The 22,836-nt window shown below is 44.5% G+C and overlaps 1 protein-coding gene across 1 annotated transcript in view; it reads right to left on the reverse strand.

The window, feature by feature from the left end:
- The window catches only part of LOC102794584 (voltage-gated potassium channel subunit beta-2-like), a 235,649-nt gene that overhangs the window by 44,172 nt on the left and 168,641 nt on the right, over positions 1 to 22,836 (reverse strand). The window contains exons 12-13 of the mRNA XM_087833517.1: positions 18,846 to 18,940; positions 171 to 291 (exon numbers count right to left, since the gene is read on the reverse strand). Coding sequence (XP_087689643.1) covers positions 171 to 291; positions 18,846 to 18,940 — 216 coding nt within the window. The remainder of the gene's footprint in view (positions 1 to 170; positions 292 to 18,845; positions 18,941 to 22,836) is intronic.

Genomic DNA, 22,836 nt, shown 5'->3' on the forward strand with positions numbered 1-22,836 from the left:
TTTTCTAGAAAACTGCATTGTATTTTCACAGGACAAATGTGTTTTGTATTATGTTTATTATGTTTTTTTCTTTTACTTCTAAAGTCATTTGCAGAGAATATAACATACAACAATATTTAATGTAGGGAAGCCAGTGTATTATTATACATATAGTAATGTTATTCATTTACCAATAGCCAGTTGGGGAATAGTGCAGTCTATTCTTTCAGCAACTGCCTGCAACTCCTTTAGCTTCACCTGCTGGCGGTGCCCCTCCTCATTTAGGATCTTGTCTTTTAGCCATTGATAACCCTGTTACAGATAGTTAAACAGACTGTGAGAAAATCTGATTGTTAACTAGTTTACCGAAATTACAAAGAGAAGAATAAGCTAAAAATAAAAAACTAAGCACTGCCATTCTCTTAGAGATTTCACCCGAGAAGTCCTCTTGGCCACATGTGTCCATTGATGGTCCCAGGACAGCCGTGGTCCTACATCACCATTGATTTCATTACTGGCTCTATCAGTGGGTAATAACTCTATACTAACTATTATAGACAGTTCTCCAAGGCTATGCACTCTGTCACCTTCCACAACTCCCTTAAGCTTCAGAAATGGCTCAGTTCCTCAGGAACCATGTTTTTTGGCTCTATTACCAGACATTGTCTCGGAATGTGGACCTCAGTTCACCTCTCGAGTTTGGGATGTCACAAAACAGCTGTGTGCAGGCAGAATAGGACCTAAATGCAGATTTCACGGAGGCAAAAATGTAAACTTAAAAAGCAGCTTTATTGCTGGCAGTGAAAACTTTAGAAAAACTACACTGGTAAAATATAAATTAAACACATGGAGAGACACACAGCCATGAATGAGGGAGACTACGACACGTGACTGAGGGATACACTGACATAAATACACAGAGGGATACAGGGCAAAGAAGAATCAGCTGGAAGGCAGGGCAGGCACAAAATACACAGATGAGACAGGGAAGGGCAAGCTGATGGGAGACTATCAAAGTAAAACAAGAAGTACATAGAGGCACAGACTGGAGAGAGAGAAGGAACTGGGGAACATAGATAAACATAACAGAATAAAACACGACGGGAAAAATGGCACAAGAACTCATACCACAATATTAACACAGACACACGGAGGGAGACACAAAGGGTAAAGACACAAGGGGAAATCTAATAACTAAACCTAATCAAAACAGCCCAGGTAATATGGAATGATCCTTAGAAACAACAAACTAGACTTAACAAAGTACAAAAATGACAAAAAACAGAATAAACTCAAACCACTGGATCACCCAGGACTGTGACAGCCAAGGTTAGAATCTCTTCTGGATTTCACAGACATAAAAATGACAGAGAGATCAAACCAGGAGCTGGAAGCTGCTCTTCGTTGCATGGTCCAATCTCAGTCAACCTGAAGCTTGCATTTGGCTTGAGCTGAGTACACCCACAACTCCTTGACCTCCTCTGCTGCCAGTTTGTCCCCATTTGAAGTCTTATTGGGGTATTAACCACGCCTGTTCCCCATTCAGGAAAATGAACTGTCGGTCTCCTCAGTTCAATACCACCTTCATCGCCAGTGTCAGATATGGTGAATGGCCAAGGTGCCTCTACTCAGGAGGCCGGACGAAAACAAGAGATTGGAAGATCGTCACTGGACCCTGACCCCTAATTGCGCTCCGGGTCAGAAAGTTTAGCTGTCTTAGAAAAATACTCAATTACAAACTAAATTGGAAAACCTATAATGGCCCTTTTGTAATAGAAATTTAAAAAACAAAAAAATTCCAACCTTACAACCTTGCTTGTGTCCAGGATACACCTCCCAGCTTAACACTCCTAGACAATTGAATTTTATGATTTACTTTTATCTTATATATATATATATATTTTTATATATATATATATATATATTAGGGGTGCAACGATACTCGTATCGATATCGAACCGTTCGATACAGTGCTTTCGGTTCGGTACGCATATGTATCGAACGATACAACATTTTTAATTTATTTTATCAACTTTCCTTCTGACGATGCTGTCTGTGTTGAGCGCTCAGTGGATCTGCGCTCGACAGTGCAGCCTAGGCGGAGTAGTCGAACACAGATTCACTGAGCGCAGGGCAAGCTAGCTAGACAGAAGTTAAGCTCTCCTTGCAACATGGCAAATTGAACCTCCCCCACCCTCATTCAGATCTGGCGTTTGGAACTATTTTGGTTTTCATGTGACGTATGACCCTGAAGGTAAGCACGTCATGGACAAAAGTAAAACAGTATGTTGGATGTGCCAGCAATGCTCAATTGGTGGGAACTAGTGTGTTAGCGCCGTTAGCTCGTTAATGTGTTGACGTCTTCCAGCCCCACTCATGAGGCGATCCGCGGTAGCTCGTTAACGGAGATTTGCCGTGTTGTGACCTTAACGTCATTTCAGATTAACGCTGACAGCACTAGTGGGAACACAACCAATATGACTGCACATTTACTCCGACATCATCCTAGTGCAAAGACAAGTGGAAGCAGACAAAAACAAGCACGCATGCTACAAACTTTACCCGAGTCATTTAGACAGCCGTTAGCACATGATTCTCCTTATGGGGACCTGATATGTTTAATATGCTGCTGAGAATATAGCCCAGAAGAAGCGTATAGTATAGCTTTTATTTTGGAAAGAGACATTTCTCCATAATAAACTCTCTCCAAAGATGAGTGATTCCTCAATCAGATACAGGGCTCGCAAAATCGCTAGCCCGACGTCCTGGGGCTTTTTTCCAGTCGGGCTACCAAAATCTATCTCTGCCCTGCCCGTCGGCCTATCGTAGGAAGGAAAAATATATGTCAATGCTTTTGCATTCTTTCGGAAATGTAGCTGGGTAATTATGTCATTGGCATCGGCCACTGTCAATATGTGACATACTGAAATCGCGTTTGAATTTGCGCTTGTTTTTTGCTTTCACTTTGCAATCGCGTGAACTGTGTATAGAAAGCGACAGTACTGATTGGTGAGTGATGATAATTTGCGCACCAATTCCTCTGACATCGTCTTATCAATCGTTAGCTTACTATGCAAACATGACAAGTGAAATTTCCTGCAGCTTAAACATGTGAGAGGTTGATCGCGCAGAGAATCGCTGAGCGTTATGTTAGTGCGTGTGTAAAAGCAGCAGGATATATATTTTAGTTCTGCTGAGCCAAATAAGACAGGTCAGGGTGAAGAAGTGACAAAACGGAAAGGTTATGACAAATCAGACTATAAGGCAAAAAGAAAGTGCAGCTTTATGGTTTCATGGACAAAAGAATTTCTGTGGCTGCAATATGACGAGCTAAATAACCAGGGCTGCACATAAGTGGTCCGCAGGTGCGCATTCGCTGTCAAAATAAAAACCCGCACAAGATAAGAAGTTGCAACGCGTGTTTGCGTACATAAGATTTTAAGGAAGAGGACAGACATTTGTTTAGAACTCTTAAAGATGTCGAAGAAGCTCCTTTAAGCAATTACTGTGATGTTCCTCCACCTCCAAAGAAATGTCAGAAGGAGTCTGAACCACAAAAGAAGCACGTATTCTCGGAAAAGTGGTTGCAGGAGGTGAGCTGGCTTCAAACAAATGATGAACGCACAGAGAGGTGGTGCAGAATGTGCCGTGAAAATTTAATAAATGACAAATTAATAAAAAGGCATGAACATTTTTTTTGTATCGAAAAAATATCGAACCGTGACACCAAAGTATCGAACCGAACCGAACCGTGAATTTTGTTGTATCGTTGCACCCCTAATATATATATATATTTATATATATATATATATATATATATATATATATATAAGGGATGCACCGATACCGGTATCGGGTATTGGCCTCGATACCACATTTTCTAAAGTACTCGTACTCGTTAAAAGTCCCCCGATACCGGGGACCGATACCACAGTCTGAGACCTGTCTATGTTTGAGCGGCATGTAAGGGGTTAATCACAGGCGCCGAGTGCCCGCCCCCAGGCCCCGAGTGCCCGCCCCCAGGCCCCGGCTGCAGCTCAGAGCTGAGAGAAGGGCAGGCGAGACAAGTCAGCTGTGTGGAACTATTTCAAAGTGAACGAAGACGCGAAAACAAAGGCGGACTGCAAATTGTGCTTAGCGAAATTGTCCAGAGGAGGTTCAAAAGGTAGAGCATTTAACACAAGTAATTTAATCAAGCACCAAAATCCCAACACGACAATGAGTACAAGGAGTTTACCCACGCTTATTTACCCATGCTTATTAGCACAGAGGAGCATAGCTGATGCTATAGCAGTGGGGCGGAAAATAGTTGGGCATTTTAAACATTCCGCCTTAGCCTACTCCCGCCTCGAGGACATTCAGGGACAGCTCAACCAGCCAATAAAGAGACTGCAGCAGGACGCACAGACGCGCTGGAACAGCACGTATTACATGCTCCAGTCCCTCATTGAGCAAAAGCGAGTGCTGGTGGTGTCCGAGCATGAACTCCCTGACTATCTCACCGCTCACCAATGGGCTCTTATGGAGACGACTGTTGCCATCCTCGCCCCCTTTGAGGAACTAACTAAAAAAGTGAGCAGCTACGACGCACTACCCTCTGATGTCATCCGAGCTGTGACTGTGCTTGTGAGACTTCTAAACAGAGAAACAGACGAGTAAATACCTCTCAGCCCCATGTAGCAGTGTGGAAAGTGAAAGACTTTTTAGCTAAGTGTCGCACATTATAGATGAAAACAGAAACAGTCTGACTGCTGATAATGCAGAAAAGCTACTTTTCTTAAAAAAAAACCCTGCCACTCACTTTTTCTCTCCATTAAGTGAGTCATCTTAGACTTGATGTTAATACCTACCTCAGTTGCACTGACTGCCACAGTTCTATGTTGGTGGATGTTGTTAGTTTATTCAAATATTGTGCACTAAATAGTAAAGATGTTTATTAATGCCCCTTGTGTTGTCCAAAGCGGCAGAGTTTACAATAAACTGAAAACAATACTTGAGTTGCACTGTCACTGTTTAAATTTTTTTTCATAATTATTTATTCTGTAATATGTTGCATACAACATGCTTTTCATTTTAAATAAATGTTCTTAATTCCAAACCAGTCCCTTGTTTGTTTGTTTTTTTGTTAAATTATAGGATTAAAGCTGTTACCTGTAAATATAAATCATGTTTTTATTAAGTACTCGGTATTGGTATTGGCGAGTACTGAAATGCAAGTACTCGTACTCGTACTCGTTTCCAAAAAAGTGGTATCGGTGCATCCCTAGTAACAACCAATAATTTATACAGGAAAATAATGACTATTAACAAGGTTGCCCAAACTTGCATCCCACTGTATGTATATATATATATATATATATATATATATATATATATATATATATATATATATTAGGGATGCACCGATACCACTTTTATAGAAACGAGTATGAGTACGAGTACTTGCATTTCATTACTCGCCGATACCGAGTACTTAATAAAAACATGATTTAAATTCACAGGTAACAGCTTTAGTCCTATAATTTAACAAAAAAAAAACAAAACAAGGGACTGGTTTGGAAGTAAGAACATTTATTTAAAATGAAAAGCATGTTGTATGCAACATATTACAGAATAAATAATTATGAAAAAAAATTTAAACAGTAACAGTGCAACTCAAGTATTGTTTTCAGTTTATTGTAAACTGCCGCTTTGGACAACACAAGGGGCATTAATAAACATCTTTGCTATTTAGTGCACAATATTTGAATAAACTAACAACATCCACCAACATAGAACTGTGGCAGTCAGTGCAACTGAGGTAGGTATTAACATCAAGTCTAAGATGACTCACTTAATGGAGAGAAAAAGTGAGTGGCAGGGTTTTTTTTTAAGAAAAGTAGCTTTTCTGCATTATCAGCAGTCAGACTGTTTCTGTTTTCATCTATAATGTGCGACACTGAGCTAAAAAGCCTTTCACTTTCCACACTGCTACATGGGGCTGAGAGGTATTTACTCGTCTGTTTTTCTGTTTAGAAGTCTCACAAGCACAGTCACAGCTCGGATGACATCAGAGGGTAGTGCGTCGTAGCTGCTCACTTTTTTAGTTAGTTCTTCAAAGGGGGCGAGGATGGCAACAGTCGCCTGTTCCAGCGCGTCTGTACATCCTGCTGCAGTCTCTTTATTGGCTGGTTGAGCTGTCCCTGAATGTCCTCGAGGCGGGAGTAGGCTAAGGCGGAATGTTTAAAATGCCCAACTATTTTCTGCCCCACTGCTATAGCATCAGCTATGCTCCTCTGTGCTAATAAGCATGGGTAAATAAGCGTGGGTAAACTCCTTGTACTCATTGTCGTGTTGGGATTTTGGTGCTTGATTAAATTACTTGTGTTAAATGCGCTACCTTTTGAGCCTCCTCTGGACAATTTCGCTGAGCACAATTTGCAGTCCGCCTTTGTTTTCGCGTCTTCGTTCACTTTGAAATAGTTCCACACGGCTGACTTGTCTTGCCTGCCCTTCTCTCAGCTCTGAGCTGCAGCCGGGGCCTGGGGGTGGGCACTCGGTGCCTGTGATTAACCCCTTACATGCCGCTCAAACATAGACAGAACATACACAGGTCTCAGACCGTGGTATCGGTCCCCGGTATCGGGGGACTTTTAACAAGTACGAGTACTTTAGAAAATGTGGTATCGAGGCCGATACCTGATACCGGTATCAGTGCATCCCTAGTTGTTACAATAAAAAAATGTCAGTTAAGTATATCATATAGGAGACACACAAAGTGATATTTGAGAAGTGAAATGAAGTTTATTGGATTTACAGAAAGTGTGCAATAATTGTTTAAACAAAATCAGGCAGGTGAATAAATTTGGGCACTGTTGTCATTTTATTGATTCCAAAACCTTTAGAACTAATTATTGGAACTCAAATTGCCTTGGTAAGCTCAGTGACCCCTGACCTACATACACAGGTAAATCCAATAATGAGAAAGAGTATTTAAGGGGGTCATTTGTAAGTTTCCCTCCTCTTTCAATTCTCTCTGAAGAATACAGTGGGGCAAAAAAGTATTTAGTCAGCCACCGATTGTGCAAGTTCCCCCACTTAAAATGATGACAGAGGTCAGTAATTTGCACCAGAGGTACACTTCAACTGTGAGAGACAGAATGTGAAAAAAAATCCATGAATTCACATGGTAGGATTTGTAAAGAATTTATTCGTAAATCAGGGTGGAAAATAAGTATTTGGTCACCTCAAACAAGGAAAATCCCTGGCTCTCACAGACCTGTAACGTCTTCTGTAAGAAGCTTTTCTGTCCCCCACTCGTTACCTGTATGAATGGCACCTGTTTGACCTCATCATCTGTATAAAAGACACCTGTCCACAGCCTCAACCAGTCAGACTCCAAACTCCGCCATGGCCAAGACCAAAGAGCTTTCGAAGGACACCAGGAAAAAAATTGTAGACCTGCACCAGACTGGGAAGAGTGAATCTACAATAGGCAAGCAGCTTGGTGTGAAAAAATCAACTGTGGGAGCAATCATCAGAAAATGGAAGACATACAAGACCACTGATAATCTCCCTCGATCTGGGGCTCCACGCAAGATCTCATCCCGTGGGGTCAAAATGATCATGAGAACGGTGAGCAAAGATCCCAGAACCACACGGGGGGACCTGGTGAATGACCTGCAGAGAGCTGGGACCAAAGTAACAAAGGTCACCATCAGTAACACACTACAACGGCAGGGAATCAAATCCCGCAGTGCCAGACGTGTTCCGCTGCTGAAGCCAGTGCATGTCCAGGCCCGTCTGAAGTTTGCCAGAGAGCACATGGATGATACAGCAGAGGATTGGGAGAATGTCATGTGGTCAGATGAAACCAAAGTAGAACTTTTTGGTATAAACTCAACTCGTCGTGTTTGGAGGAAGAAGAATACTGAGTTGCATCCCAAGAACACCATACCTACTGTGAAGCATGGGGGTGGAAACATCATGCTATGGGGCTGTTTTTCTGCCAAGGGGACAGGACGACTGATCCGTGTTAAGGACAGAATGAATGGGGCCAAGTATCGTGAGATTTTGAGCCAAAACCTCCTTCCATCAGTGAGAACTTTGAAGATGAAACGAGGCTGGGTCTTCCAACATGACAATGATCCAAAACACACCGCCCGGGCAACAAAGGAGTGGCTCCGTAAGAAGCATTTGAAAGTCCTGGAGTGGCCTAGCCAGTCTCCAGACCTCAACCCCATAGAAAATCTGTGGCGGGAGTTGAAAGTCCGTGTTGCTCGGCGACAGCCCCAAAACATCACTGCTCTTGAGAAGATCTGCATGGAGGAATGGGCCAAAATACCAGCTACTGTGTGTGCAAACCTGGTAAAGACCTATAGTAAACGTTTGACCTCTGTTATTGCCAACAAAGGTTATGTTACAAAGTATTGAGTTGTATTTTTGTTATTGACCAAATACTTATTTTCCACCCTGATTTACGAATAAATTCTTTACAAATCCTACCATGTGAATTCATGGATTTTTTTTTTTCACATTCTGTCTCTCACAGTTGAAGTGTACCTCTGGTGCAAATTACTGACCTCTGTCATCATTTTAAGTGGGGGAACTTGCACAATCGGTGGCTGACTAAATACTTTTTTGCCCCACTGTAGCAACATGGGGATCTCAAAACAACTCTCAAATGACCTGAAGACAAAGATTGTTCACCATCATGGTTTAGGGGAAGGATACAGAAAGCTGTCTCAGAGATTTAAGCTGTCTGTTTCCACAGTTAGGAACATATTGACAAAATTGAAGACCACAGGCTCAGTTTAAGTTAAGATTTGAAGTGGCAGACCAAGAAAAATCTCGGATAGACAGAAGCAACGAATGGTGAGAAGAGTTAGAGTCAACCCACAGACCAGCACCAAAGACCTGCAACATCATCTTGCAGCACATGGAATCACTGTGCATCGTTCAACCGCACTTTACACAAGGAGATGCTGTATGCGAAAGTGATGCAGAGTAAGCCTTTTCTCCGCCCACAGCACAAACAGAGCCACTTGAGGTATGCTACAGCACATTTGGACAAGCCAGCTTCATTCTGGAATAAGGTGCTGTGGACTGATAAAACTAAAATTGAGTTATTTCAGTTTAGTTCAGTTCAGTTCATTTTTATTTCAAACATTTCAAACATGTGCCTTCACAATCATTACAAAATATCATTCCATTATTTGTTTGAAAAGGAGTAGGCAGAAGTACTTGGGCATAACAAGGGGCATTATGCATGGAGGAAAAAGAACACAGCATTCTAAAAAAAACACCTGCTACCTTCAGTAAAATATGGTGGTGGTTCCATCATGCTGTGCTTCGAGAAACTGGTCCGACGTCACATCATGTCCTGTCTACCACCCACACTCGACCCGCTCCAGTTCGCATGCAGAGCTAAGAGATCAACTGAAGATGCCATTGCTACAATGCTCCACACCACCATCTCTCACCTGGAAGTGCAGGGCCGTTACGCCAGGCTGCTCTTTGTTGACTTTAGTTCTGCTTACAATACAATACTCCCGGACAGACTAATAGTTAAACTGCTGGAAATCGGACTTCCTTCTACCACCTGCCTCTGGATCAGAGACTTCCTCTCAGACCATGTACAGAGAGTTAAAGTAGGGCCTCATCTTTCCTCAGCCGGCTCTCCACAAGGCTGTGTACTGAGTCCCCTACTGTACACTCTGTACACACATGACTGTGTTATTACCCATCCGGACAATGCAGTCATCAAGTTTGCAGATGATACCACCGTGGTGAGGCTCATCTCTGGGGGAGATGAGACGGCGTACAGAGCTGAAGTTTCAGAGGCTGTCAGATTGGTGTGTAGATAACAACCTGGACCTCAATACCCCCAAGACAAAAGAACTGGTAGTTGACTTCAGAAGGAGGGAGTCTGAGCTGCAGCCTGTCAGCATCAACGGGGAGTGCGTGGAAAGGGTCTCCAGTTTCAAGTTTCTGGGTGTGCACATAGACACAGACCTCCAATCGAGCTCTAACACCTCTGCGGTTTTAAAGAAGGCCGAACAACACTTTCTGAGAATCCTCAGAAAAACAGACCTGAAGAAGGAGCTGCTGGCCATTCTACCACTGCTCCATTGAAAGTGTGCTGACATATTGCATCGATGTATGGTTCTTCAGCTGCACCACAGCACACAGAAAGGCACTCCAGAGGGTCATTAATATGGCCCAAAAAAACATTGGACATCCTCTTTCCTCCCTGAAAGACCTGTACAGCACTTGCTGTCTCAAGAGGGCACGCAGCATCCTACGGGACTGTACACACCCAGGACACTGGGTGTTTAAGCTGCTGCTGTCTGGCAGGAGGTTCAGGCTGCTGAGGTCCCGGACAAACAGACTCAAGGACAGCTTTTACAACAGGGCAATAGCCCTAATCAATGCAAATAGCTGACCTGACTGGCTACCTCCCTTGTGTTGTTTGTGTTGCATAGTGCCGACGTAGGACAGTTTTCCAATTTCGTTCTACTACTGTGCAATGACAATAAAGAGTTATCTCTTATCTCTCTTATCTGTGGGGCTGTGTGGCCAGTGCAGGGACTGGGAATCTTGTCAAAGTTGAGGGACACATGGATTCCACTCAGTATCAGCAGATTCTGGAGACCAATGTCCAGGAATCAGTGACAAGGCTGAAGCTGCGCCGGGGCTGGATCTTTCAACAAGACAACAACCCAAAACACTGCTCAAATTCCACTAAGGCATTCCTGCAGAGGAACAAGTACAATGTTCTGGAATTGCCATCTCAGTCCCCAGACCTGAATATTATTGAAAATCTGTGGTGTGAGTTAAAGAGAGCTGTCCATGCTCAGAAGCCATCAAACCTGAATAGAACTAGAGAGATTTTGTAAAGAGGAATGGTCCAAAATACCTTCAACCACAATCCAGACTCTCATTGGAACCTACAGGAAGCGTTTAGAGCAGGGGTCAGCAACCTTTAAGACCCAAAGAGCCAGTTGGACCCGGTTTCCATGCAAAAGAAAACACTGGGAGCCGCAAATACGTTTTGACATCTAAAACGAAGATAACACTGTATATATTGTTTTTTACCTTTATACTTTGTGTGAACAACTAAGGTTTGTTGCTTATGAAATCCATGAAGTGCTACAAAGAAAATTACATTATATTTATGTAATTAACACATTTTGAACTCTTAAAAAAATATAACCAAAGGAAAGACACCCAGCTGAACTAAAATGATCCATGTAGCAGACAAAAATTGTTGTGAGCCACCACCCTCATATCGCCTTTGGGCTTTTGGAGCCTTGACCTGACTTTTAAAAAATAATTGGGAAAAAAAAGCACTATGCTGCTAAAAAATAAAAAATAGATATTTGCAAAATTCTGCCTAAATATGTATTTTACCTGGTTAATGTGTGTGGCGGGGCGTGGTCTGCAGTACCGCTGCAGGGGAGGCGGACGCACGTGAGCGGCACCCGCAATCACGCCTCGCCGCCTTAACGTCTGTGCTATCTATCCTGTTGTGTTGGCATGTGTCAGGCTGTGAGCTGAAAAGCTACAGCCGGCAGTATGCGTACAGCAACCGTGTGTGAAAAGTTGTCTATAAAGAGATGCTGAAAAGTGTGTTCATGCAAACATTGTCGGATCAGCCGTGGTATGTTTACCATGGGACTTCTGCTCCGGGACCTCTGCGTACAGCGTCTGCAAATCGGGGCTGTAGAAAGTCACTTTCATCTTTACACAGGACTGTAAGCTGTCATCTGTGAGGCGTGAGCGGTGTTTGTTTTTAACATAGTTCACGGTGGAGAATAGCCGCTGACATAATGTGGATCCGAAGATCCATAATTGGCCTACCTGCGGTTAAAAGTCTTGATAAATGCATGCCGTTTCGGCGGGCATACCGGCTTCCGCGAGTGTGACTCTTATTTTGAGCGATGAAAAAATAATAGAGTATAATTATATTTTTATATTTCAATATCACAATAATCTTCCAATGTAGAACTACAAGTTAAAAAATAACTAACATCAATAAAATACACTTCAGCCAATTACTTCTAATTCATTTCCCCAAACCATGCGGAGCCACAGTATAAGGACTAAAGAGCGGCATGTGGCTCTGGAGCCGAAGGTTGCCAACCCCTGGTTTAGAGGCTGTGATTTCTGAAAAAGGCAGATCTACTAAATATTGATTTCATTTCTTTTTTTGTGGTGCACAAATTTATGCACCAAATTTATGCACCTGCCTGATTTTGTTTAAACAATTATTGCACAATTATTGCATACTTTCTGTGCAATAATTGTTTAAACAAACAATAATTGTTTTAACAATTATTAAATAATTGTTTAAAAAATTATCGCACAATTATTGCACACTTTCTGTAAATCCGATAAACTTCATTTCACTTCTCAAATATTACTGTGTGTGTCTCCTATATGATATATTTAACTGACATTTTTTATCGTAACAACCAACGATTTATACAGGAAAATAATGACCATTAACAAGGTTGCCCAAACTATATATATATATACAGTGGGGCAAAAAAGTATTTAGTCAGCCACCGATTGTGCAAGTTCCCCCACTTAAAATGATGACAGAGGTCAGTAATTTGCACCAGAGGTACACTTCAACTGTGAGAGACAGAATGTGAAAAAAAAATCCATGAATTCACATGGTAGGATTTGTAAAGAATTTATTCGTAAATCAGGGTGGAAAATAAGTATTTGGTCACCTCAAACAAGGAAAATCCCTGGCTCTCACAGACCTGTAACGTCTTCTGTAAGAAGCTTTTCTGTCCCCCACTCGTTACCTGTATGAATGGCACCTGTTTGACCTCATCATCTGTAGAAAAGACACCTGTCCACAGCCTCAACCAGTCAGACTCCAAACTCCGCCATGGCCAAGACCAAAGAGCTTTCGAAGGACACCAGGAAAAGAATTGTAGACCTGCACCAGACTGGGAAGAGTGAATCTACAATAGGCAAGCAGCTTGGTGTGAAAAAATCAACTGTGGGAGCAATCATCAGAAAATGGAAGACATACAAGACCACTGATAATCTCCCTCGATCTGGGGCTCCACGCAAGATCTCATCCCGTGGGGTCAAAATGATCATGAGAACGGTGAGCAAAGATCCCAGAACCACACGGGGGGACCTGGTGAATGACCTGCAGAGAGCTGGGACCAAAGTAACAAAGGTCACCATCAGTAACACACTACAACGGCAGGGAATCAAATCCCGCAGTGCCAGACGTGTTCCGCTGCTGAAGCCAGTGCATGTCCAGGCCCATCTGAAGTTTGCCAGAGAGCACATGGATGATACAGCAGAGGATTGGGAGAATGTCATGTGGTCAGATGAAACCAAAGTAGAACTTTTTGGTATAAACTCAACTCGTCGTGTTTGGAGGAAGAAGAATACTGAGTTGCATCCCAAGAACACCATACCTACTGTGAAGCATGGGGGTGGAAACATCATGCTATGGGGCTGTTTTTCTGCCAAGGGGACAGGACGACTGATCCGTGTTAAGGACAGAATGAATGGGGCCAAGTATCGTGAGATTTTGAGCCAAAACCTCCTTCCATCAGTGAGAATTTTGAAGATGAAACGAGGCTGGGTCTTCCAACATGACAATGATCCAAAACACACCGCCCGGGCAACAAAGGAGTGGCTCCGTAAGAAGCATTTGAAAGTCCTGGAGTGGCCTAGCCAGTCTCCAGACCTCAACCCCATAGAAAATCTGTGGCGGGAGTTGAAAGTCCGTGTTGCTCGGCGACAGCCCCAAAACATCACTGCTCTTGAGAAGATCTGCATGGAGGAATGGGCCAAAATACCAGCTACTGTGTGTGCAAACCTGGTAAAGACCTATAGTAAACGTTTGACCTCTGTTATTGCCAACAAAGGTTATGTTACAAAGTATTGAGTTGTATTTTTGTTATTGACCAAATACTTATTTTCCACCCTGATTTACGAATAAATTCTTTAAAAATCCTACCATGTGAATTCATGGATTTTTTTTTCACATTCTGTCTCTCACAGTTGAAGTGTACCTCTGGTGCAAATTACTGACCTCTGTCATCATTTTAAGTGGGGGAACTTGCACAATCGGTGGCTGACTAAATACTTTTTTGCCCCACTGTATATATATATATATATATATATATATATATGCTAAGCGAGCCTACCGCAGACATGAGCGAGACAGATAAATATGAAGGCATGCCGGCTTGGACGTCGCCCGGATCAACAAGGTCCGCGTCAGGTGTTGCGGAACCAGGGCACCCTGACGAGAAGTGGGCTACTGGAACAAGAAGGCATCGGTGGGCAAGAGACGAAAACAGGGCGTTGTTGGAATGCTACTACGCAAGTAACCCCGGCGGAAGGGGCTACGTGAATAGGATGAGGGACCTATGGATTCTTCGATACCCAACATCCACAATGACGGCGAAACAACTAGTAGCTCAGTGTTCCAACATCCTGCTCTCACAGCTAGAGATTGACGAGGTACAACATAAATGCTACGGCAAGGAGGAGTCAGGACGCCAGGTCAGGGGGGAGATATCATCACCCCCACCCGAGATTGGGTACATAGCCCCAAGTGCGACAGGAGAAGGATCATTGAGTGCGAGAGGAACTGACCTGAAAGATAGGATCATGGCCAAGCTTGAAACCTGGGCCCCCCGTAGCCGGTTACCAAGATTACGTGAAGTACCCTCAGAAGGTCTGCTAGATGATGTTAATGCAGCACTACGGACGATACCTACAGCCACGATTACCGACACTAACAAGCTGATCTACTGAAGAAGCTGACTGCACTCCACGAGCGTCTGGCAGCACAAATGAACCAGCTGCTAGTTGATGAGAGACACCCAGAATGGCTAACCGAAGGTCGGATAGTCCTGATCCCCAAGGACCCCAAGAAGGGACCAGTCCCCTCCAACTACCGACCAATAACCTGCCTCAGTACTACATGGAAGCTCCTGTCAGGCATCATATCGGCTAAGATAAACAGGAGCGGGACACAGAAAGGAATTGGCAAGAATACCAGAGGCGCAAAACACCAGCTACTGGTAGACAGAACAGTCAGCCGAGACTGCAAGACCAGACTGACCAACCTGTGCACTGCCTGGATTGATTACAAAAAGGCCTATGACTCAATGCCCCACAGCTGGATACTGGAATGACTAGAATTGTACAAGATCAATGGGACCCTAAGAGCCTTCATCAGGAACTCAATGGGGATGTGGCGTACAACACTAGAGGCCAACTCCAAGCCCATAGCACAAGTCACCATCAAGTGCGGGATCTACCAAGGAGATGCTCTGTCCCCACTGCTGTTCTGCATAGGCCTGAACCCCCTCAGTGAGATCATTAACAAGACTGGCTACGGATACCGACTACGGAACGGAGCAGTTGTCAGCCACCTCCTGTACATGGATGACATCAAGCTGTATGCCAAGAGTGAATGAGACATCGATTCACTGATCCACACTACCAGGCTATACAGCAATGACATTGGAATGTCATTCGGGCTGGAGAAGTGTAGTCGGATGGTAACAAAGAGAGGAACTACCAGAAGGCAACATTGCAGACATAGAGGACAGTTACAAGTACCTGGGGATCCCGCAGGCGAATGGGAACCATGAAGAGGCCGCTAGGAAAGCTGCAACCACCAAGTACCTGCAGAGGGTCAGGCAAGTCCTGAGGAGTCAGTTGAACGGTAAGAACAAGATCCGGGCCATCAACACGTACGCCCTGCCCGTGATCAGGTACCCTGAGAGTAAATATATATATATATAAACACCCAGCACGCCCCTGCGGGCGGTTTCTCCTTCAAGCTCGGGTCCTCTACCAGAGGCCTGGGAGCTTGAGGGTCCTGCGCAGTATCTTAGCTGTTCCCAGGACTGCGCTCTTCTGGACAGAGATCTCCGATGTTATTCCCGGGATCTGCTGGAGCCACTCGCCTAGCTTGGGAGTCACCGCACCTAGTGCTCCGATTACCACGGGGACCACCGTTACCTTCACCCTCCACATCCTCTCGAGCTCTTCTCTGAGCCCTTGGTATTTCTCCAGCTTCTCGTGTTCCTTCTTCCTGATATTGCTGTCATTTGGAACTGCTACATCGATCACTACGGCCGTCTTCTTCTGTTTGTCTACCACCACTTTGTCCGGTTGGTTAGCCACCACCATTTTGTCCGTCTGTATCTGGAAGTCCCACAGGATCTTAGCTCGGTCATTCTCTACCACCCTTGGGGGCATTTCCCATTTTGACCTCGGGACTTCCAGGTTATACTCGGCACAGATGTTCCTGTACACTATGCCGGCCACTTGGTTATGGCGTTCCATGTATGCCTTGCCTGCTAGCATCTTGCAACCTGCTATTATGTGCTGGATTGTCTCTGGGGCATCTTTACACAGCCTGCACCTGGGGTCTTGCCTGGTGTGATAGACCCCAGCCTCTATGGATCTTGTACTCAGAGCTTGTTCTTGTGCTGCCATGATTAGTGCCTCTGTGCTATCTTTCAGTCCAGCTTTGTCCAGCCACTGATAGGATTTCTGGATATCAGCCACCTCCTCTATCTGCCGGTGGTACATACCGTGCAGGGGCCTGTCCTTCCATGATGGTTCCTCGTCTCCCTCCTCTTTCTTGGGTTACTGCTGCCTGAGGTATTCACTGAGCACGCTGTCAGTTGGGGCCATCTTCGTGATGTATTCTTGGATGTTCCTTGTCTCATCCTGGACTGTGGTGCTGACACTCACCAGTCCCCGGCCCCCTTCCTTCCGCTTAGCGTACAGCCTCATAGTGCTGGACTTGGGGTGAAACCCTCCATGCATGGTAAGAAGCTTTCTTGTCTTTATGTCAGTGGCTTCTATCTCCTCCTTTGGCCAGCCTATTACCCCAGCAGGGTACCTGATCACGGGCAGGGCGTACGTGTTGATGGCCCGGATCTTGTTCTTACCGTTCAACTGACTCCTCGGGACTTGCCTGACCCTCTGCAGGTACTTGGTGGTTGCAGCTTTCCTAGCGGCCTCTTCATGGTTCCCATTCGCCTGCGGGATCCCCAGGTACTTGTAACTGTCCTCTATGTCTGCAATGTTGCCTTCTGGTAGTTCAATCCCCTCAGTTCTGACTACCTTCCCTCTCTTTGTTACCATCCGACTACACTTCTCCAGCCCGAACGACATTCCAATGTCATTGCTGTATAGCCTGGTAGTGTGGATCAGTGAATCGATGTCTCGTTCACTCTTGGCATACAGCTTGATGTCATCCATGTACAGGAGGTGGCTGACAACTGCTCCGTTCCGTAGTCGGTATCCGTAGTCGGTATCCGTAGTCGGTATCCGTAGCCAGTCTTGTTAATGATCTCACTGAGGGGGTTCAGGCCTATGCAGAACAGCAGTGGGGACAGAGCATCTCCTTGGTAGATCCCGCACTTGATGGTGACTTGTGCTATGGGCTTGGAGTTGGCCTCTAGTGTTGTACGCCACATCCCCATTGAGTTCCTGATGAAGGCTCTTAGGGTCCCATTGATCTTGTACAATTCTAGTCATTCCAGTATCCAGCTGTGGGGCATTGAGTCATAGGCCTTCTTGTAATCAATCCAGGCAGTGCACAGGTTGGTCAGTCTGGTCTTGCAGTCTCGGCTGACTGTTCTGTCTACCAGTAGCTGGTGTTTTGCGCCTCTGGTATTCTTGCCAATTCCTTTCTGTGTCCCGCTCATGTATTGACCCATGTGCCTGTTTATCTTAGCTGATATGATGCCTGACAGGAGCTTCCATGTAGTACTGAGGCAGGTTATTGGTCGGTAGTTGGAGGGGACTGGTCCCTTCTTGGGGTCCTTGGGGATCAGGACTATCCGACCTTCGGTTAGCCATTCCGGGTGTCCCTCGTTAACTAGCAGCTGGTTCATTTGTGCTGCCAGACGCTCGTGGAGTGCAGTCAGCTTCTTTAGCCAGTAGGCGTGAACCATGTCGGGCCCTGGTGCTGTCCAACTCTTCATACTGGAGACCCTTTCTTGGATATCTGCCACTGTGATGGTTACTGGACCCTGTTCAGGGAGGTCACTATGGTCTGCCCTCAGATCCACTAGCCACTGAGCATTGCCGTTATGGGTTGCGTCCTTCTCCCATATGCTCTTTCAGTATTGCTCCGTCTCCAGCCTTGGTGGTGCTGTTCTCTTATTATTGTTCCCTTGCCACTGAGAGTACATATATATATACACACACATATACACACACACACACACACATATATATATATATATATATATGCATGTCTATATATATATATATATATATATATGTGCATGTATATATATATATATATATATATATATATATATATATATATATATATATATATATGCATGTATATATATATATATATATATATATATATATATATATATATATAGGACTAAACACACGCATGAGGTAATCAGGGGAAGTGGAGAGACATGAGGACACAGCTGACTACAATGAAACAATGAGAACACAGGGGAGAGTAAAACTAAATACAATGACCAAAGAAACACAAGGACTTTCAACATAAAACAGGTAGCATGACGGAACACAGACGTGACCCGAACTTGACAACATAAACCACGCAGGCATAACATAAGAGGTAAGACACACACAACAACAAGGGTAACTTCAACACAAGGGAAGATGACATAAGGAGTCTAAATGAATAAAGAGCTGAAACTAGGCAACCTTGGAACAGGTAGGATGACGGAACACAGACTCAAAAAAGACTCAATGAGCCAAAACATAAACAATGAATATCAAAATACAATGAAACACAAAAAACTGGGTCAAACAACCCAGGACCATGACAGTTCCTTTGTTTAATACCAGATGGATATTAAATATTGGGATATTACCTTAAGTGAAGCACGTGAATAAGGAGGGATTCCATTGTTATATTTCCCTGAGATGATCCCACAAGCCAGTGGACACCATGTCATAGCTCCAATGCCTGCATGTCCAAAAGGATTACATACAGAATATTTAAAAAATTATTTCTTTAATTTCCAGATTATGAATCTGTGTTCAGAAGGCCACTTAACATATGGTTACATTGTAACCTTGGTTCTCTGAGTGAGATAATATCTCTCCACTCCATTACATATTCCATATGTATGGGGTATGACCCAGAGAACAAAGGTTACAATGTAACCTTACATTCTCTATCATATCGAGACTCTCCAGTCTGTTATATATTCCATATGTACGAGGTAACTCTGTAAGACACCCCACGAGAAGACAGTGCAACCAAATCCCAGAATGTATTAACGAACTATTTACAAATGTACATATACATATGCCACCCCGGTCAGGGCTTCGCCAGACATAAGACTGGCCTGAACTGGTCCCAAAAGACGTAAAGACTGCAACTGAGCGGCCACTCTAGGTCAGCCCGCAAGATGCTAGGCTGACCGGGGAAGGATGGCTACCGCCAATGGGCACCCAGCATCTGCTTTCAAGTGATGAGCAGGCTGCCACGTTCAAGCAGAAAAAATGCGTAAAGGTGGTGGCCGAGGACAAAGTCGTCAATGTACAAATGGCCGAGAGGGCAGCGCCCGTCCGTATGGCCCAAGAAGTCCACCCTGCAGGTCAAGTGGGCCTGAACACCCTAGGGAAGAGGAGCTCCTACTGAGGCATAAGCCTGCAGGATTAACTGGGACTTAGACCACTAGTCCATTGTCCAAAGTGACGGGGTACGTGCAACATACAGAACCAGAGCTCGGATAGGTCACAGAGCCTTCAGACGCAGAGCTGCCTCTCATTCCAACCCTTCAGTGGGAGCTGAGTGCTGCTCAACCGTCTGAGAAAAGTAAAAGTCCGAGAGGACTTGTGGCAAGAAGGCAAGAAGGCAGTGTTGGGCCCGAGGACCACCCCCTTCCCATCAAGCAGTCACTGTGGCAGACAGTGCATGGAGCTCACTTATTCTTCTGGTGGAAGTTATGGCCAGAAGGCGGTCTTAAGCGATAGCCACTTCAACTTAGCATCTTCCAGGAGCTCAAATGGAGGGCACTGGAGGGCACTAAGGACCAGTTCCAGGTCCCAAGGGGAAACCGAGCTGTTAGGTGCTGGACACCCCTAGCAACCGTGAAATCAAAGCGGCGTTAGCGTTGCTGAGCGCTGAGCGACCAAGGTGAACAGCCTTAATCACAGCCACTAACCCATGAAGGATAACAGCAGCTCTGCCTGCCTCTAGCTGGAACTGCAGGATGGTATTGACTGTCACACCATGGGGTCCAGCCTGTGGACCACGCACCAGGAAGCAAACAGTCCCCAGTGATAGCAGTAGGAAGCCCTCGTGGATGGTGCACAAGATTCCTGCATGGTGTTCACGACAGGGGCAGGAAGTCTTAAGGAGCGCAGCCTCTCCCCCTCAGGGGCCAGGCCATGAGCCGCAGCCTTGCAGGGAAAGGATGGCCTGGGGCAGGAGGTCCCAGGGCATGCCATCCAGGAGGGGTGGGATTACTTAAAACCAGGGCGGAGGACCGAGTGGAGGAGGGAGAAAGGGGCAAAGGTGTAAAGGAGCGCCTGGGGCCAGGGATGCACGAGGGCACCTCACCCTAGAGGGGTGTCGTCAGACTTCAGGGAGAAGTACAGAGGGCAGTGTGTCAATTCCCTGGAGGCAAAGAGGTCGACCTCTGCCCTTAACTCCCCTGGGCATGGACTGCCCCTGGACATAATGTCTGCTGCCATGTTCAGGGAACTTGGCACATGAACTGCCCAGAGGGAGAGGAATTGGCAGTGAGCCCACTGCCACAGCTGGGCGGCCAGTTTGCAGAGGGGAGGAGAGCCCAGCCCCTCCTGCTAGTTGATATAGGCTGTGGCAACTGTGCTGCCTGTCTAGACAACCACGCAATCGAGACAGGAAGTGTCGAAGTGCCAGGAACATGGCCAGTACTATGGGCAGAACTTTGTGCCATCAGAAACTGAATTTGAAGTTAATTCATTTGCTTTGAAACTATATTTTGTCCTTTAAAAATGTAGCTCTTGAATAATTTCAGTTTAATTTATCACCATTCAGTTTCAGTTGGAATTTCAGTTCCAAAATTCTGTTTTTTGTGACTTGCATCCAGTTCCGCTTCCAGGGTAATTGAGCGCAGATTAATAGAACTACATTTTACCAGCGGACCGAAAGTGTTACTGATGGGAATCTACATTATCTTGAGCTGGAGATGGATTAAGACTTCAGAAGTCAGCAGATAAACTCTCTGGTTGGTAATAAATGTATCACATGTATAAGAACAAGCGTCATGTTAAAAAATGATAGTTGTACAGTAACTTTTATGCTTATGATTTAGTGTAGTTTGCCCTTGGTTCAGCTTTGACAAACAAATATGATTGACTGTGTCTTATAGAATTCCACAGTTGTCATATTGTACCCTCTCAGAGCCCCCTACAGTAGGGAAACATGCAAATTAATGTCCAAAACATTGTATTTTAGGTTTATTAATGTCTTGCACAACATCCCAACACAACTCTTTAGCTAACTTAATAACGTTAGCTAAAGTGCATAGTTTAATTCATTAGTGTAGCATTACTGGATCACCTCTGTTTGAAGTGATATAATATGGTATACAACTGAAACAGCAAAGTTTGTAAAAAGAAACTTTAACAAACAAAAAAACCCCCCAAGACTTCTCATTCTCTAAACGTTTGGCCACAGCTGTAGATTACACTATCAGTGCTTGTTGAGTCTTGTCAATAATTACATTTCTAAATTAAGATAAAACAATTCATGCAGGATGCAGGGGAACCCAACCCGAAAACAGGTCCCAAAAACAGACACCACTGCCACTATCACAACACTATCACAACACACACACACACAGTCACAACCCATGCACACAGTCACATAGTACCATAGGTAGGGATGGGTACCGATATCCGGTGCCATTATGGCACCCAGTGCATTTTGGTGCTTTATTTCGGTGCTTTTTTTTCCTGAGATGTCATACATTTTCGATTCTAGCCAATCATTTTACCTTTCCAGGGATAGTAGGCAGGCCCAGGTATGTGCGTTTTTTTAGAGCAGAGCTACAGATTAAAAATGCCCAAGGCGAAGTGGTCAAAAGTCTGGCTGTACTTCACAGCAAAAGATGCAAACTCAGCAGCCTGAAGATGCAAACTCAGCAGCCTAAGGTGATACTGTGCAAAGGAGGTAACACCTCGAATCTGATGAAACACGCATAGCGTTTTTTTTTAAAGCTGAGAAGAGCACCATATTTGATAGCTTGCTGCAAGACCTCACACCAAGCACATATATTGCGGGTGTGGTGCCTGGTATCAAACCTGGAGTTAGCAACATCCCCCAAGAATCCAAATAGGAGAGTCCTAGCCCTAGCCCTAGCCACCGGTTCCAACCAAAGGAGGTATGTTGTATCAACAGAAAAGGCTAACTTGGTTATCATTTTGCAGGAAAAAAGAGACTGCTAAAAATAAAAACGTAAGAGGTTTTTGGACAAAGTTTGTGTTTGCATTTCTCTAAAGCTCTGGTTCGAGCACCGTTTAAGCACCAGCAACATTTCAAAAGTACCAGTTTGGCACCAGTATCGGATAAAACCTAAACGATACGCATCCCTAACCACAGGTAGTGTGAGTACAAGAAAATAATTATTATAATATGATGTGTTAAATTTGTTTAGATCAGAGGAATAAGGAAGGATTTGTCTGTGTTTTAGTTTGGCTTAGTTGTAGGCCTGAGAGTGTGTGTAATTGTTTAGAAAGAAAGGAATTTATGGACACTGGGGGTCTGCCTGCCATAAAAGGAGACAGGAAGCTACAGTTGGGGGTTGCTGATGCTGATGCATTTAATAAAACTCATAATTGTTATAACTTAGAAGTAGGTTTGCA

The sequence above is a fragment of the Neolamprologus brichardi genome, chromosome 20 (genome assembly GCF_056152115.1).
Source record: "Neolamprologus brichardi isolate AB-2024 chromosome 20, ASM5615211v1, whole genome shotgun sequence".
Lineage (NCBI taxonomy): Eukaryota > Metazoa > Chordata > Actinopteri > Cichliformes > Cichlidae > Neolamprologus > Neolamprologus brichardi.